The 17,693-nt window shown below is 34.1% G+C and overlaps 4 protein-coding genes across 9 annotated transcripts in view; 2 read left to right on the top strand and 2 right to left on the bottom strand.

Annotated features, from left to right (window-relative positions):
* Positions 1-518: 518 nt before the first annotated feature.
* On the top strand, positions 519-3,325 carry Ipp (inositol polyphosphate 1-phosphatase). The gene is made up of 4 exons (XM_073083500.1): positions 519-1,092; positions 1,561-1,705; positions 2,126-2,322; positions 2,695-3,325. Exons 1-4 carry the CDS (start codon positions 648-650, stop codon positions 2,931-2,933), a joined length of 1,026 nt encoding a protein of 341 aa, XP_072939601.1. The 5' UTR covers positions 519-647; the 3' UTR covers positions 2,934-3,325.
* Rbmx2 (RNA binding motif protein X-linked 2) lies at positions 3,227-5,445 on the bottom strand. Its single transcript, XM_073083501.1, has 5 exons — positions 5,197-5,445; positions 4,880-5,032; positions 4,463-4,592; positions 3,766-3,921; positions 3,227-3,478 (listed from the first exon to the last, which is right to left on the bottom strand). Exons 1-5 carry the CDS (start codon positions 5,208-5,210, stop codon positions 3,371-3,373), a joined length of 561 nt encoding a protein of 186 aa, XP_072939602.1. The 5' UTR covers positions 5,211-5,445; the 3' UTR covers positions 3,227-3,370.
* Positions 5,446-5,876: 431 nt separating this feature from the next.
* Positions 5,877-9,463, top strand: Taf13 (TATA-box binding protein associated factor 13). 4 transcript variants are annotated; one of them, XR_012103150.1, is made up of 6 exons: positions 5,877-6,069; positions 6,164-6,342; positions 6,733-6,890; positions 7,168-7,222; positions 8,439-8,482; positions 9,340-9,463. XR_012103150.1 is itself a non-coding variant. In XM_073083350.1 (5 exons), the coding sequence occupies exons 1-4, from the start codon at positions 6,028-6,030 to the stop codon at positions 8,441-8,443; spliced, it is 384 nt and encodes a 127-aa protein (XP_072939451.1). In that variant the 5' UTR covers positions 5,877-6,027; the 3' UTR covers positions 8,444-8,482; positions 9,340-9,463. The 4 variants fall into 4 exon arrangements, 2 of the variants coding, with proteins under 2 accessions (XP_072939451.1, XP_072939450.1); XR_012103151.1 differs by having other exon boundaries at positions 7,168-7,226; XM_073083350.1 differs by lacking the exon at positions 7,168-7,222.
* Positions 9,464-11,516: 2,053 nt separating this feature from the next.
* The window catches only part of LOC140749990 (uncharacterized), a 32,517-nt gene continuing 26,340 nt past the window's right edge, over positions 11,517-17,693 (bottom strand). For all 3 annotated transcript variants that reach the window (XM_073083269.1, XM_073083270.1, XM_073083268.1), the window contains exons 11-13: positions 16,769-16,898; positions 13,704-13,885; positions 11,517-12,072 (exon numbers count right to left, since the gene is read on the bottom strand). In XM_073083269.1, the coding sequence (XP_072939370.1) occupies positions 11,957-12,072; positions 13,704-13,885; positions 16,769-16,898 (428 nt within the window). In that variant the 3' untranslated portion in view covers positions 11,517-11,956. The remainder of the gene's footprint in view (positions 12,073-13,703; positions 13,886-16,768; positions 16,899-17,693) is intronic.

The raw sequence follows: 17,693 nt of genomic DNA, 5'->3' as shown, positions 1-17,693 counted from the left end.
AAATATGAAGCCAAGTTGCAAAATGTAAATAAAGAAAGTTTGCGACATTTCTATAACAAATTAATAATCTTTAGAGGAAAATAAAAAAATCTTATGAGTAACGTTCATAGTTTTTTTAACTCCCTTACACCTGCCAAAAGATATGAAAACTCCATAAACTGCATCAATTTATAATACAGGTAGCAAGTAACTACTACAATTTGTTTCATAGCTACATAACTGCGCGCATTGATGTTTTTCTTTTTTTTATTTATTGGCGGTCTTCACCAGCATAATTAATCTTTAGCGATTGTATCCTCTTTAAGTCACTGACGGAACAAACTGATAAATAAATTTGTTATTGATATCTTTATTTAATCGATATCGATACATTATTAGCAGTAACACTAGCGATGCATACTTTGGCATTTCACACACACATAAATAATCAGTTTTTAGTCTCGCTTGACGTTTCATATTGCCAATCTACCCTACGTCAGTAGGATAATATATCTATGGAGGACATAGACTATACAAGTATATAACTTACCGCGGATATGTACGCGGTTTGATTTGATATTCAATGTTTGTTTCTGCTGCATTTCTTTATTAAATTAACATAATTACATTAAATGTAAAAAATCAATAGTAGGTTTTAATTGTTGAAAATGGCGAATGTTTTAGAAGCTCTAATAAATGCTTCAGAAAAGGCTGCAAATATAGCCCGATCGTGCTGTAGTGGATGTAGTGATAACACTCTTTTGGTGGCAGAAAAATGCGAAGGAGAAGCAAACGCCCGTTTCGATAAAGATTTTAAAACTATAGCTGATGTTTTGGCCCAAGAGTCTGCTAAGTCCGAAATATTAAAAAGGCTTCCAGAATTAACTGATAATGTACGTGGGGAAGAATGTGCTGAAATAAATGGCTTACGGATTGAATTGCAAGAGTCTTCTGGACAAACAGCTGAGTTACTTAACAAACTCGTACCAGCTGAGAATGCGATACGCATGGCCGAAGCAGCGCATAATGATGTCAATGCTGTTATTGAGGAGCTGCCTGGTGATCTCCCATTTATTGACCCTAACGATTTGGGAGTGTGGATCGACCCTATAGGTATGAATAATAAGCATTAATTGTTTAAGTTTTTTTTTTTATAATATAGGAGTAGCAGACGAGCATGCAGTCCACCTGATGGTAAGTGGCTACTGCCGCCCATGGACATCTGTAATCAACCCCAGATGGGATTAGATATTTCTACCTGAGGTCTGCCTCAGATGCGCTGCTACCCCTGAGGACAAAGCTTGAACGCCTCGGAAAAGTATGTCTCCCTTACCACACCCTTCAAAACGGAACACAGCAGTGCTTAACACTGCTGTTATTAGGCAGAAATAGGTGTGGCGGTGGTGCCGCAGGAGTCGAACCACAAAGGGTTCTACCACCTTCATTATCTTAAGTGATTACAATATCAAGAAGGAAAGGCAAACAGTACAAATAAATCCAGATATTTTAACAGTCATATTAATTATATGGTTATCATTGCACTTATATTGTCATCCCCATAATTTATATTTCATATTACAGATGCAACAGCAGAATTTATAGCCGGAGTCCGAGGAGAAGCTGCAGAGGGCAAAGGCCTCCCATGTGTCACTGTGCTTATTGGAGCCTACCTCAGGTCTACTGGGGAACCTGTTGTTGGGGTTGTCAACCAACCATTTTACAATAAGTATGTTAAGTTTTTCAATATTTTGATCGTTAAGTGTGTATTATGGAATACCTTGATAAAATATATCTTTTACATTAGCTTCTTAGAACGAGATGTAGACTAGAATAAAAAAAAGGATATTTGGTACTACTTACTCAACTTGCACAGCGACCCAAATTGAGTCTTCACCTCCAACATGAGAGTTCTTTGGAGATACAAAAAATATTTCTCAGTTGCTTAATCCAGGAAAGTTAGCCTAAGAAAAGTGGATTACTTGTTCTGGATTTGCAAACCATATATTTACTAATACAACAATAATACAAGCTAATTTGGAGCTGATTATTTTCTATCACTTTCTCTTGAATTGTTATTATTAGTAAATATATTAAGTTGTTGTAAAATAGAGTGAAATTTATCATATTAATCTTTATTTTAATGTAGCGGAAAAGGCCGTATTGTTTGGGGAGTGCATTATGGTGAAACATGTAAATGGTATGGGGGTGATGAAAATTCTGGAAGCAACATAATCCTTATGAGTGGTGCGGAGAAACCAGAAATTATTCAAAAGTTCAAAAATTCTGGATGGGAAGTCAAGTCGGTGCCTGGAGCTGGTCACAAGCTATTAAAAGTGGCTTTGGGTAAGTTCTGATCAATAGCTGTGGAGTATACTTTAAACGCTCATCATTTTTAAGAAGCAAAGCTTATCCTAACAGCAATAATAAAAGATTCCACCTAAACAGATAATAATTTTTTATTTTTTAATGTGGTCTAATTTTTAAATAATAGTAATCATTGTATAATTTCACGTAGCATTGTAGTACATTGCAGTGCTTTGCTTTCAATAATTAAAAACATCTTTTTGTACCACAGTGTGAATCACCCTCTTGCAAAATCTTATTCATGCCATATAATAATAAACAATTTTATAATCATATTAGATTCAAATAAAATTGTTTCTGATTGTGAAATGGCCATCAATACCTATATAAATTGTTTAATTTATTTTCTAGGTGAAGCAGCAGCATACATTGTGTCACAAGGCACTACTTTCCGATGGGATACTTGTGCACCACATTCAGTGGTTAGAGCCCGAGGTGGAGATGTACTGAGTTATTCAAAACTTATACCTATCACATACAATGATTCCAAAGATCTTGACACACAGGAATATTGTAATTCTGAGGGTATTATTGCATATACAAATCAAGATGTTTTTGATAAAATCAAAAATATACTGTATGAAAGTTAGAAAACAAAGGAATTGGGCAAATTTTTAAAATTTTACCACTTTGGTACTTAATCTTTTACTTATTGATGTTATACCAGTATATGTCCATGTTTTGTAACACCTTAATTTTTCTCATTAACTTTACATATATTGTTTATTATGCTATATTAAGAGATGTTACATGATATTCTTTCTTTATAATTAACTTTGAGTTATATTGTTTCTATAATGTACCTGACTCTGATCTCATATTATATGAGTGTAGGTACTATAATTATTATATGACTATTGGTATGATTTAATAACTTTTTAATAATTAATAAGCTAGTCATTTATTAATGTGATGATTATAATCATTTATTATGTATAAAATGTTGATTTTTGAATGAAAATAAAGTTATTCCTGTGAACCTTATTTTTATTTAATATTCCTATTTTACACATATTCCAGTCCCAATTTAGCTACTAGAACTACTTCCAGAATCAGAACTTTTAGACCTTTTTTTCTTTTTCTTTTTACTTTTCTTTTCTTTGTGCTTCCTTTTCTTCTCTTTTTGTTCTTTCTCCTGTAAACATTGAAACAAAAAGGTTTGAGAAAATTGTGTTTCCCTTAAATACAATACATTTAAATAAATTCCCTTAAGTGTAATGTATTAGTATACATTGTAACAATGATGAATCAGTTGCAGCAAAGGAGAATTTGTTTTTATAATATGTTGAACTTATCTATAACAAAATTCACACAGTAGTCTACAACCCCAAAGAGTTGAAGTACATACATATGGATATTTCTCCATTAAAGGACATACACACTACACGTTTAAAATAAAAATATTGTAATAATGTATCTTGCCTGTTTAACTGGAACAGGTTGGGAAATTGGAGCTTGGGCTATGGGGGCACAGCCTTCATTCCTAATTGCTGCGGTTACATCGTCAATCTTGCTCATATCAGCATTTGGTGCACGATACTGCTCACAATGATCCACTCTTATTGTACGTCCAAGAATCTGAAAATAATGATTTTTCATACAGAATCTATATTTTGATATACTCTGATAATTCTTAGATAACTATGTAGGTGTCCTATCTAACTTAGGGGCAGGTTATAAATTCCAGCATTTTTAATATATAAATTAAAAATTTTAATATTTTAATTTTTGAAGGTGGTAGAACCCTTTGTGGTTCGACTCCGGCGGCACCACCGCCACACCTATTTTTACCTAATGACAACAGTGTTAAGTGCTGCTGTATTCTGGTTTGAAGGGTGTAGTAAGGAAGACATACTTTTCGGAGGCGTTCCAGCTTAGTCCTCACGAGTAGCGGCGCATCAGTGGCCAACGTCAGGTGCGAATATCTAATCCTATCTGGGGTTGATTACAGATGTCCATGGGCGGCAGTAGCCACTTACCATCAGGTGGACTGTATGCTCGTCTGCTACTCCTATATTATAAAAAAAAAAGTAATAAAAAGTGACTTGTCTATTATATCCTAAGTGTAAGCAGTTTTGTATAAATAGCTACTTTACGCATTTTTTTACTATTTTTTTACCTTTATCCCATTTAAGTTGTCAACAGCAAGTATGGTGGACCTTTGATCCTCATAACAAATAAATGCAAATCCTCTAGATTTGCCAGTAGCCTTATCCCTCACTAAATTTATGTTTACTATTTCACCATATCTGTAAATAAAAAACATATGATGTTGATTAAATATATTATCACTGGAAAGGCTAAAAGTCTAACTCGCAAAGAGGCCGATTTGCATTTTAGACTTAGCCTTTCCAGTGAAAATATAGTTATGAAGACTGAAATTTGTACATCCGAAAATGGGTTACCTTCAGGCATCTGCCTAGTTGTAAAAGTTGACATATAGTCCAGAATGTACTGGGTATGGGAGGCATAAAAATGAATTTTTTTTTAGACCATTTGTATATAAATTTTTCTATATTGAATTGATCATACTCACTGAGAAAACACACAGATAACATCACCCTCCGTAAGATCGTAGGGCATGCCGCCCACAAATATCCAAGCACTATCTTTGTACTGGTCATGCCATGAACTTTTAGAATTACCAGATAATTCTCGTTCGCTTAGCTTTAAGACGTTTTTCACATTGCTGTAACATAAAAAAAGTTAACTCTTTAGGGAAGTACACGCTGAAGCTCTTAGATGTAAGACCATTGGTGACACTGCTAAAGTAGCTCTCAGAATTTGCTGACCAAGAAGAGAGGATACGCTCCTCTTGTTCAGCAATCCAGGACAATTAAAAGGAATACTTACGTCATAGGATTCATTGTAAATATAAATAGTTTTATCACATTACTAGTACTTATGGGTTATTATTTTGTTTTCATTCGGTTATATCAATATGGGTATATTGAAGTGCAAAGTCCATTTTCATGTATATGAAAAATACGCTGTGATTTTTTAAATTTATTATAAAATACTAATTATAGTAGCACAAAAGTAAACAAAAAATCGAATTATCAACTGATTCGTGGTTGAAAATTGACATCACTGACAGAACAGGAGTGACAGATGACATTAAAATGAAAAAAACCGAACAAACGATTTTTTATTAAATACCTAATAAATACTTTATTTCATAACCATAGATTCGCCTACTTTACCTTACCTACCTACTTTACCTTTCATCCTAACTTTTATTATGGAGGACAATATTATTGACAATATAAACAATAAGCTGTAAGCTTAACAATAATGCTAGAATCTAAAAAACAATAAGCAATCCAGAAAGTCAAATACTTTATTGAAAATTAAAATTTATTATAACACACTTTACTCTGTTTACAAAGAACTATTACGCTTTGTGAGTTCTGGTATTTTAATCCGCTTCAATAATCAATATACTGAATGAAGTCTATGGCCTTCATCTGTCTTTAATTAATCTGCTAAAATCTGAATAATAAATGGCAAACTCGAATAATGTCAACTGTCAAGTATCACTGTCGAGTACCATTGCAAACAAAAACCAAGCAATATAAAATAAAAAACAAATTGAAATTATAATATCATTTCTACGAGATCTATGAGCAGTGAGCGAACAGAAAAAAAACAATATTTCGACACATAAGTAATACATAAAAAGCAATGACTACTCCAACCCCCGATAACCCAGAACAGTACGACCAGGTTATACTCCTATTTGTTATTCCTTTTCGTGACGTGTATGAATGTTATTGTATTAATTTAAAGGTTTCTAGTTCGAAATTGACTTACTTTTCAGTTCGACGACGAGGATTCAGAGCAGCAACTTGGTGCGACAGCATCAGGTCGCAAGAGACTCTTCAGTAAAGAATTAAGATGTATGATGTACGGCTTTGGAGATGACCAGAATCCTTATACTGAGAGCGTTGACTTCTTGGAGGATCTCGTCATAGAATTTATTACAGAAACAACTCATAAGTAATATATATTGTTTTTATTAATGCACTATTACAGATTTAAGTGTTGATATAAATTGATTTCTGGCTATGATTCATGTTATTCAATAATTATCATTGTCTACCCATTAGTGCCCCAATAATGGCGTAGATGGGTCCACTCTCAGAGTAAGAAAGGTTTAGCCCAAGATCTACTTGCTAGTCAAATGTAAGATAGTTGACTGCTCATTCTTTTAAGATGTTTTATAAAGAAATTTTAAGTTTGTAGGTTCACCATTATAGCAAGCGCAATCTGAAAGTTCACATGTGTGATATCTAAATCTCAGATGCACAGTTAAGAGGCAGAGTTTTAACGTATCTTTCATGTAACATTTACAACACAAGTTTAGTAATGAATTATTTTATTCACCAGGGCAATGGAGGTAGGAAGAACTGGAAGAGTACAAGTAGAGGATATTATTTTCCTAGTTCGTAAGGATCCCCGTAAATATGCCCGCGTGAAAGATTTGCTTACTATGAATGAAGAGCTCAAGAAAGCTAGGAAAGCCTTTGATGAAGTTAAATACGTTGGTGAGTTGCATATGCTGATTCTGCAAGTTTTGCATAGTTTGACTCATTTGAATTGATAGCTTACAATAATATGTAAAGCATTTTGTCATTTACTGTTGCCTTTGATTTTGACATCAAATATATTTGTCAGTAATGTTTTCAATTGATATACTAGTAATTAGATGTAATGTTCATGATGCCTTGAATATCTTTTGTATCTCTAATCATTATTCGTAAACTTCATATATATAAGTTGTGTTACGACTCATTTTATATATGAAAATTTTTGAACTTATAGAAAGTCAACAATAACATAGATGGCCAAACAAGAACGGCATGCTTCTAAGACTGATGCAAGTAACAGAATTTCATATTGACATATATTGCTTCTGTGTTTGCACTCTGTACCCACTAATTATACAATGACTGAGCTTTGTCTTTAGATACCTTTTGTTTAGTGAACTAACCTGTGAATGTTGATATTGTACCAATTTCTGAGAGGATTGATCCACGTTGTCATACTAGTCAGGAGAAGTAAATTAAAGAGTAAATTTCTGTTGTGATGATTTGAAAAATGGAGAATATTCTATTAAAGCAACACTTATATGTCTCATACATACATAATTCAGGGATAGATGCTGTTTCTTCATCTTGTATACTATTTTTTGATATAAATACATTATCGGTCTTGAAATTGAGAAAATTTCGATTAGGTCAGAACTACTATGGCAATGGGGGATATATCCTAACATACTTCTTATACAAGTAATATTTCAAAACAGCTTTAACAAAGTTGCAAAGTTTATTTCAAAATAAATCAAACTATTTCGCAATGAAAACTAGTAATGTTTCATTTTGGTGAATAATTAATGTTCGTGTAACTTCTTATATAACTGCTTGTATAAGGAAATTTGCATTAATTATGTATTTTCTAATATAAACATAATTAAGTTCTTATGTTGTGACTTAACCACAAACCACCAATATATTTAATTTATTATGGTCTTATTGTTATTATGTAAGTCACTATATTTCTATAATTACATTCAATAAAATAAAGGAAGCAACAAAAAATAATATCTCAATTTAAATTACTCTCAAATTGGGCGATAACATAGGGTTTTGAAAGCTTACAGGGAGACTGTTAAAAGGGGGCTCACAGAAAGTAATGCATAGAAGAGGGTAGGACAGATGAAGTTATCCATATTTATTTCAAACCAATTTAATACTGCAATCCTTTCTCAATTTCCGTTTTTTTGATGTTACTTTGATTATATTATTAATATGAACAATATACTTTAAATAAAATTGTGCAATTTTACAACCAAAATTTTGAATAAAACTGCAAATATACCTCTTCTATATGTTATTGCTATCTATCATCATATAACCAGTTGCCTTTTAGGATTATGTTAATTATAATTAAGTCCTATTCATTGTCCTGTTATGTTAACACTGGGCGGGGATTGCCCAAGAGCCCTTGCACACTGCACATTTATTCGGGGTCACTCAATGTTTAAAATTCATAGATTTAGTTATATTAATAACATGTGCTTTATTATTTTTCAGAATGAAAATTGGATTTAAATCCTACATTCAATAAATTGAATGAGGTAAGTATGATATTAGTAATATAATATGTAGACAACATCCAATCTATTGCAATTACAAAAGCTCAAAATTAGGCAGTGCTTACAAGTGGCCACTGAAGACTCGCCTCTCTTTATGTCCTCTTCTTTTGTATGTAATATCAGTATGCTACAAGAAAAAAAATGCTTCAAGAAGCTTCATTATAATAATACTAGTTTTTGCCCGCGGCTTCGCCCGCGTTTAAATGAAAATAATATAACATACTAACATACATAAAACTGAAAAATCGTACCTTGCTAAAGATCATCACTTGATCAAATGCATAGTTTACGACTCAATCCTTACTAATATTGATTAAAATAATCGATGTTTTGGGTCCAAAAGATCCCTACTTCCCGTGGGATTTCCGGGATAAAAACTATCCTATGTCCTTTCTCGGGTCTCAGACTATTTGTTTACAAAATTTCATTAAAATCGGTTCAGTGGTTTAGGCGTGAAGAAAAGACAACCAGACAGACAGACAGAGTTACTTTCGGATTTATAATATTAGTAAGGATTCATAATTATAGTTTTTTTTTCAATACTATGTTAGAAGTTAAAATAAGTTTCGTATTTCATTACTTTGTCAGTTACAAGCTAATAAAAGTTTGTTTAAATATATAATTTAATTTAAAACTTTTAATTAAATTTCAATATATTAAAAACAAAATCTACTGAATTCCATGTTTGATGTTTGATTAACTATTATATAATGATGTGAAATTGTTTTATTCGTTAAACGTTATTTTAAATCTAGCTGGTTTTAAATTATATTATTAACAATTACCAAAACTACAAGAATCAACAAAATTACACTATAATATGAATTTCTTTTTTTCAGATTGGTGTCCTGAATAATTATGCAATATATGTCTGTTGCATTAGATCACTTTGACAGTAGTAGATGAACCACTTCATTCCCTATACCCTGTTTTTTGTAAATATAAATGTAATGTTAAGTAACAGTCTTTCTTTTTATTCTAATATTTACGTATACAATTTCACTTTAGGGGGTTTTAAGTGCTAAAAGGAAACATTATTTTTGATAATAATTTATTTTGTGCGATTACAAATATTACAAAATGTAACAAGAAATACAAGCTACAGTAGTTCACTTCAAATATACAGAAACATAAATTATTTAAGCATTATTAGGAAACAAAATAGTAGTCAGTTTAGGTTAATATGTTAATATTTTATCTTATAAAATTATGCAAATGATGATAGTAACATTTATATTAGTTGTTCAGTCGCATATTTAACAATTCCTTGTTATTAATGATACACAAAATCAATTTGGAATAATTGATACAAATATGAACAAGGTATAAAAAAACTGTGCCACTCCAAACATCAATGATTACTAACTAACGGGTGTAAATAAATATTTAATGATCATTTCTAACCTCTTCTGACTAGACCTTCGTAGAAATAGTCAAACATTTTTACTTTGGTCTCTAATCTAATTACTTTACCAACAAACTTACTGCTAACGTAGGCCACTTATGGCAGTGAAACAGTGTATAATTTAATAATATCCTAATCTTATGCCTATGTCTGGCAAAGCAATACAACTTAAATATTTTCATCAACAAACAACAGGGTAAAATGTATAGGCCATTTATAAGATACGGATTTAATAAATATATTTAAATTAATATGATGTATATGTCACAAATAATTTATTTCTTCTATGAAGATTGTTTTTTAAACTTTGGTAACTTTTCACAGAATGATTGACATAGAAAATTAGAACCTTAAAGTATAACAATTTCCACATTCCTGCTTTCGTGCAGTTTAAAAAGTGGTCAGAAGAATTAGTTCTTTATTTGTGTTGCCACATAAACTGAATACAAAATGGTAAATGCAATAAATTTGCAAAGTGGATAAAGTTGATAAATGCCATTGAACACACAAAGGACAGAATCCGTAACATTAATTTGTGTACATAAATAATAAAACTTCGAAAATTGTGTGAAAAGGCTTCAAAAACAGGGAAGACTAATATTTGAGCCTTAAAAATTGCGTGGCCACTGTTATTAACGCTACAGACAAGTTTGGCATGTAATAGCAAAAAGCAAAATATAAGTAATATAACTGAATGACATTACATACTAAATATCTAAGTATAACATATAATTTAACGTGTATATTTCGCATAACTTTTTAATCTAGTGATAATTTTAATAATAACTACTAAAATCTCGTGTAAAATTCATAAACCTACATCCTACAGAAACGACAAATCCTAGTAGTACGGGATCCGAGAACGTAATGTGTATGTCTATCTGTTTTTAATTAAAATTATATCAATAAAAGAATAAACAAAAAAATATTATCGCTTTTTGTAAACAATATTCTTCAATAAAATAAATTATTTGAATTTATTTGAATTATAATGAAAAATATATCTGTTTTAAATGTAACAACATTTTAATAAAGGAGATGATATCTAAACAAATGTACTCTATTTATCATTAACGATAAATATTTTTTAATAAAAAGCAGATAGATGTAGAAATTAAGCTATCGAATCTTAACCTATAGATAGTTCTAATAAAACTTCTAACAGCCAAATATCAAGGCAAGTGTACCTGTAATAGTCTAATCGTTTCTAAAACGTGTAATTTGTCTAAATAACAAATTCAATAAGAAAGATCTAGTATTTTGAATATTTAGAGACAACAAGGTATATATTATGAAATATAAATAAGATACGAAATGTAATTATAATATCGAATTGGTCAATTATATAGTATAAAATTTATTTACCCTAACACAGAAATCATGTTACAGGCACATAAATAGAGCTCTACAAGTAGTCTATGTAATATTATTTCAAGAAACGAATATTTATTGATTTAACACTGACTGATATCACATTCACCTACATAACTCACGCAATAGGATAACCAAAGTATGGTTCGTGACTTCGTGTAATATTTTCTTTTATTAAAATTATTGTTGTGTCGGCACGACAAGGACTCCTTTAATATCGTTTAAATTTGTAATCTCTCTAGTCGAAAGTGGGGTTACCTCTACGTTAAGCAAATAGTTAAAAACTAAGACATAGTAGTAAAGTTTAGTTACTGATCTGACAGTTAGTTTCCAGAGATATTAGATATTATATACCTATTGGATATTTGAAATCTTGAAAATATAACAAAAACATGCTACAATAAGCACACTAGCACAACAGTCTTCATTTGCCTGAACTCTAGAAGCTAACCTAACCTTGAAATTTGGAAAAAAGTATGATTACGATCGAACTTCGACAACTGAACGAAATAGTCGTTCGTGGGAAGTCGACGCGGTGATCTTCGTTGGTGAATGAATGAATTGAATGAATTTCATAACCTTGAAACTTGGAAAAAAATATGATTACGGTCGCACTTCGACAGCTGGGCGAACTAGTCGTTCGTGAAAGCCGATGGATGATCTTCGTTGGTTGTGTTGGTTTAGTCTTGCGGCGGGTCCATGTGCGCGATGATGGCCTTCATGACGGCGGCGGCGGCCAGCGCCGCGTGCGGCTGCCACTCCTTGCCGCGCGTGCCGTCGCGGTAGTCCGCTATGCCTGCACACACCATTACCCAGAAACCTTAGACCCTCCTCCCACAGTGATATTTACGAGCTACGCGAAGATGGCTTAGCAAACAATTAATGAATACATAGCAAAAATTTAATGAATGTATAGATATCTCAAGGCTTTGTAATTGAAGGAAGTCATTAAATGGCTTAAACGCCTGACAATTCTGTCAGCCATTTAATGGCTGTCATGGTGTAATTTACGCGGAACAATGCCGACTTTTTCTTCGATTTCGTGTCTTAATTACGCATAATTAAGACACGAAATCGAAGAAAAAGTACGGAGAAATATCGTATCATTCGTAAATGATCTAAAAACTACTTTTTTTTTAATATATTGCTAACACGAAAATAGATGGCAATTGCAATTGTCAAAACTGGTTACATAACGAAAGATCTTGCAGAGTGTTGGAAGATTATCTGTACTTACTAAAGGAATCTTTAAATGTACTTTAAATAAAACATTTTTGATTTTTAAAAATTCTTCGCACAAATCATGCCTAAGTGACAAATTAAATAAATTATACATGTTTTCCTCATAATGATCACTGAAGTGTTATCGCTAGTTTCTTCAAGTGCAGATTGGGAGACCTTTGAGATTGTTTAACAAAGTAATTTTACATATTTAAGTATTTTAATATTATACGATACGATACTTAACTATTTATAAATCTGTGACGATACATACCTACCAACCATTTTGTTGGTTTGTAAAAGTTTCACTTCCGCGTGTCTACATTGAAGCACATATTTTTTTATGAAATTGTATGTATACTTTCTATGTACATTAGGTACATCTACAGTACTCCGGGAAAAATGGCGGCATGTTTGATCGCATATGGTCGTGTATACTAGAAGGTGTGGCAAACATCATGCTCAGCAAAGAGAACGGCCACTAGAGGGGTTTAAGTGTTGTAAGAATCCCACATAACCCTATGTCGCTCCCACAGTACCGGGTACCATTTGATGGTGTCCTTCTCGTTACTTTGTACATGTAGTCTGCGCCAAACTGCTAGTCCGCTCCGAATATAGAAAGAGTCGCGTCGCAATATCAAATTGTAGATAGTATTGGAACGAACCCCGGCACCGGCCCGCTGTCGCCCACGGGTATGTACCCGTGGGCGACAGCGGGCCGGCAGATTTAGTTAACATATGTATGTACATATGTTAACTAAATCTGCGCGCAACAACTTCACAGCGGACTAGAAGTTTCACGCTCTTAGCTCGTAGCTCTTCAAAAAAGGTGTAAAAAGAGCTCTTCTCCAAAGCTGGCGATGCATTGGCGACTCTTCTGGTGTTGCAAATGTCCATATGCAACGGTGACTGCTTTCCATGATGTAGCCCGTCTCCTTCGTCGTTTAGGTATAACATAGATTAGTAAAGATACTTCGCCGCCTTGAAATTGAATGAAGCTACAAATGGCTTATTAGTAAGTTAGTTTTTTTTGAATTTCAAATATTTTAGGGACATTTTAGCACGGACACGTGGCAAATTCTTTTTTACGCAACTATTTCAATTCTCAAAACTGGGTACATTTTCTTGTTAGGAGTAATCTTTACTAATCTATGAGGTATAATTAAAAAAAAAAAAAATTAGCGCGGACTATGTTCAATACGTTACCTCTGATAGACACGAAGCAGTCCTTCCGGTTGCCGACGACGCTGTCGAGCACGGCGTCGAGCTCGCAGTCGTACGCGCGCGCCCGGGCGTGCGCCGCGAACGCCGCGCGCGCCTCGCCCGCGCCCGCCACCGCGCGCCCGCCCGCCAGCGGCGCGCAGTGCACCCGCATGCCCCCGCCCGCGCTGACACACACCACACGTTAATCCATACAGTATCTAAATATATGTGGGATCGTAGAAATGAGAGGTTGATGGTGATATTTAATTCTTATTTTATTTCTCAGAACTCATGTAAAAATACACGTACATTGTTTTAAACTCACCCCAACTGATTTCCTACTTCAGTGTTGCTACTTTTACTCAATCAAACTACGTCAGAGTTCTTATATAAAAATAAAAAATTAAACTAAAATCTAACCATGTAGGTATTATCCCACATATATATAACTCATAGGTGACCGACTGACATAGTGATCTATCAACGCACAGCCCAAACCACTGGATGGATCGGGCTGAAATTTGGCATGCAGGTAGATGTTATGACGTAGGCATCCGCTAAGAATGGATTTTGATCAATTCTACCCCCAAGGGGATAAAATAGGGGATGAAAATATTACTTCGTAACGCGAGCGAAACCGCGGGCAAAAGCTCGTTATTGGATAAACTTCCGAAAAGCGCATACCGCCGATCAATCTGACATTTGGTAGACTAACGTATTTTGACCTCCTGATCACGAATATCATAACGAAAGTTGGCGCAAACGCTATTTTGTATAAGAAAAACGAAGGAGAACCTCTTTTCGTTCGGTGTGCATGATCGCGCATTCCTAACCGATTTAGACTATTTTTTTTAGCTTTCCCCGGAAAGGGGGTGTGTGATATTTCTTTGTTTACATTTTGGACACCTAATTATGAATCAGACTATAGACGAACCGGTGGAATGAAATAGAATTAGATATTAAGCCACAGATGCGCCGCTACCCCCGAGGACTAAGCTGATATGCCTCGGAGAAATATGTCTTCCTTACCACATCCTTCAAACCAGAACACAGCCGACATAGGTGTGGCGGTGGGGCCGACCCCACAAAGGGTTCTATCAGCTTCAAAATTCAAAAGATATGGTGTCTACTTGGAGAAAATGCAATACGGTAAAAATGCAATGCAATGCAAATGCGCTCATGCAAACGGGGCATTCATGTGTCTACAATAGTATTACTAATGTAAGGTACCTACGGTCCGTACTTGTACAGTATTAGTGTCATCTAATTGTTACTGTCATGTGATAATTATAACAACCTGATAAGTATTGTAATATGGTTTTGCGACAATTTAATCAAACACGCATACATATATTTTGTTGTACTGTATTTTCTTTATATATTTATAACAAAGTCACTGCACTATTACAATTTAAATATTGGAAGATTATATTACTTGCCCACACGTTGCAAAGTGCAGGGAATTAATTTTATTACCATCTAGGGAAACAATACCACCAGGTATTACAATAAATTCCCTTTACTCACTTTTATTCACATTGTATTTTTTAACCTTTGAACCTGTAGTGTCACTTGCCTCGTCATAACAAATACACGTATTATATTAGTAGGCAATTGCTTATTAAGGAGCTTGTACCATTTAATTATAGTATACGTAATAACCCCCTATCAATTCAATACCTCACCGTAAATTCAATTAAATTACCGGAAGGAAAATTTGACAATATGACTCCTTCACTATTAAGGTGTCATTACCGCTCATGGACATTGTTACAATTCGTCGAGATCGATAGTTAGATGTATGGACTTTAGCGGACTAAGGGACGCCGAGGGAAGAGGGGGAAACTGTGGGCCCCCAAACACATTTACTGTTACCACACAATCTGTGACATGTATATGTGAAATCAGCAAAATAAAACTGTCACCGGACTCATCACTTTCAAAATCAAAATATTAAAAATCCAATCAACTTCTTAGACTGGGGTACACCATTCAACTTTCCGCCCCGAGCCCCCAGCGATCTTAGTCTGCCACTGTGTATGGATCGGATCCAAATTTGAAAATTGTACTCTTGTACAGATCACTTTAAAATGTCCGACTAATTTTATTGTAATTGATAGGCTATATTCGTAACATGTTCGTAAATACGTGAGACGACTATAATTAATGCAATATCATGTTATATGACCAATGCCGGATTTTACCTTAGACAGGTATTAGGTATTGTTTGGATTGCGTATGAGGGGCATCAAACCCGGATATTCAGTTAGTCAGGGAGTGTCATCACTTTTTGTAGTAGCTGTATTTGACGTCACTTCTACTTAGTCGTAAGGGATAGCGAGGCATTCGTCATTTACTACTAGTATTTCAACATGTTTATAGTTTTATACACTACACCTTTACATTCAGTATATTTCTTTATATTACGTATATGAATGATATCAATATATTTTAAAGTCAGTTGGAGAGCGTGATAGTTTGCTTCAATTAAATAAAACATAACACTAGGATTGCCGACTGAAGGGAAAGCTTAAACTTACAAATATGGTATGAGTATTATTTATTTCCTAATTTAATTAGTATTTACTCATAGCTAACCGTCATTCGTGGCAAAGCACATTGGCGATGCGAATCTTTCAGATTTTCTATGCGCTTAAAAGAAGCGTTGGCTTCGAAAACTATCTATGTGGTCTCTGAGCACGGGTCTCCGCGCTGGCCAAGTGCGTATTGGTAGACTTCACACACGTTCGAGATTTTTTTAAAATCACTCAAGTATGCACGTGGCCTCACGCTGTGTTCCTTCACCTTTAGGTTCGACGCACTAACGCATCATCGGTTAGGTGTGAAAGGTTGAATGTTTTATTATACAATTCTCTGTTCTTTCGTAACGCCACCGATAATACGTGACGCATTTTCCGTTACATATGTAACGACCCTAACCTTTGAACGCCCACGTCGAAAATAATGATTGTGTACACGAACTAACAAGGATACAAAGGGCTGCTCTGGTACTTTGAAGGGTTAAAGCAAGTAATAATAAGTGAGTAAGTGTAAATGTGAATGCATACGTGTGTTCCCCGAGCGGCGTGGGATGCGAGACCTCGATGTATGCGCCGTCGCCGACGTCCACGCACAGGCGGTCCGACGCGCCCTCCGGCGCCGCCCAGCGCCCCGGCACGCCGCGCAAGCGATCCAAACCTGAAAACATCACTTACTATTGTATACATCATAGATTACTATGATCATGCTTTTATTCTTAAGTAATGTGGTGAATACTATGTGACGTTTTCTTAGCTTAATAAGTATATTGTAAATCCGTAATTGGCTTCAGGACCTATATTATAAGTTTAGCGTGTAAATTGAATGTTACAAGCTGTGGATTTTGTGAATTAAATAAATAAATAAATTACTATTGTATACGTCATAGATTAGTAATAATTACTCACTCCTAACAAGAAAATGTAACCAGTTTTGACAATTGAAATTATCACTGTCATCTATTTTATTTGAAAAATATTAAAAAAATATAGTCTTTAGATCATTTACGAATGAAACGATATTCCTCCGCACTTTTCCTTCGATTTCGTGTTTTTGCACCACTTTGGCGTTCCAGCTTAGTCCTCAGGGGTAGCGGCGCGTCTGTGGCCGACCTCAGATAGGAATATCTAATCGTATCTGGGGTTGATTACAGATATCCAGGGATGGCAGTAGCCACTTACCATCGGGTAGACTGCATGCTCCTCTGCTACTCCCTTATTATAAAAAAAATACTTCATATATTTGTCACAACATTATTACGTACAATAATTAATAAGTTTCCTTATACATCACGGGCGTTACAACAAGTGATAATGTAATTCATTTGAACTTAACATCTTATAATCAAAAAATTGACCGCATTGCGAAACATTATATAGTGTGCGGGGATTGCGGGATCATCGATAAATTAATATAATTGACCTCAATTTCTTAGAACAATCAATTTTCATTTCA

This window comes from Epargyreus clarus, unplaced genomic scaffold (genome assembly GCF_041222505.1).
Source record: "Epargyreus clarus isolate Ecla_fem2 unplaced genomic scaffold, WU_Ecla_fem_2.2 ptg000019l, whole genome shotgun sequence".
NCBI classification, from domain to species: domain Eukaryota; kingdom Metazoa; phylum Arthropoda; class Insecta; order Lepidoptera; family Hesperiidae; genus Epargyreus; species Epargyreus clarus.
The sequence above is the reverse complement of the archived record's forward strand: the minus strand, read 5'-3'. Positions and strand labels throughout refer to the sequence as shown.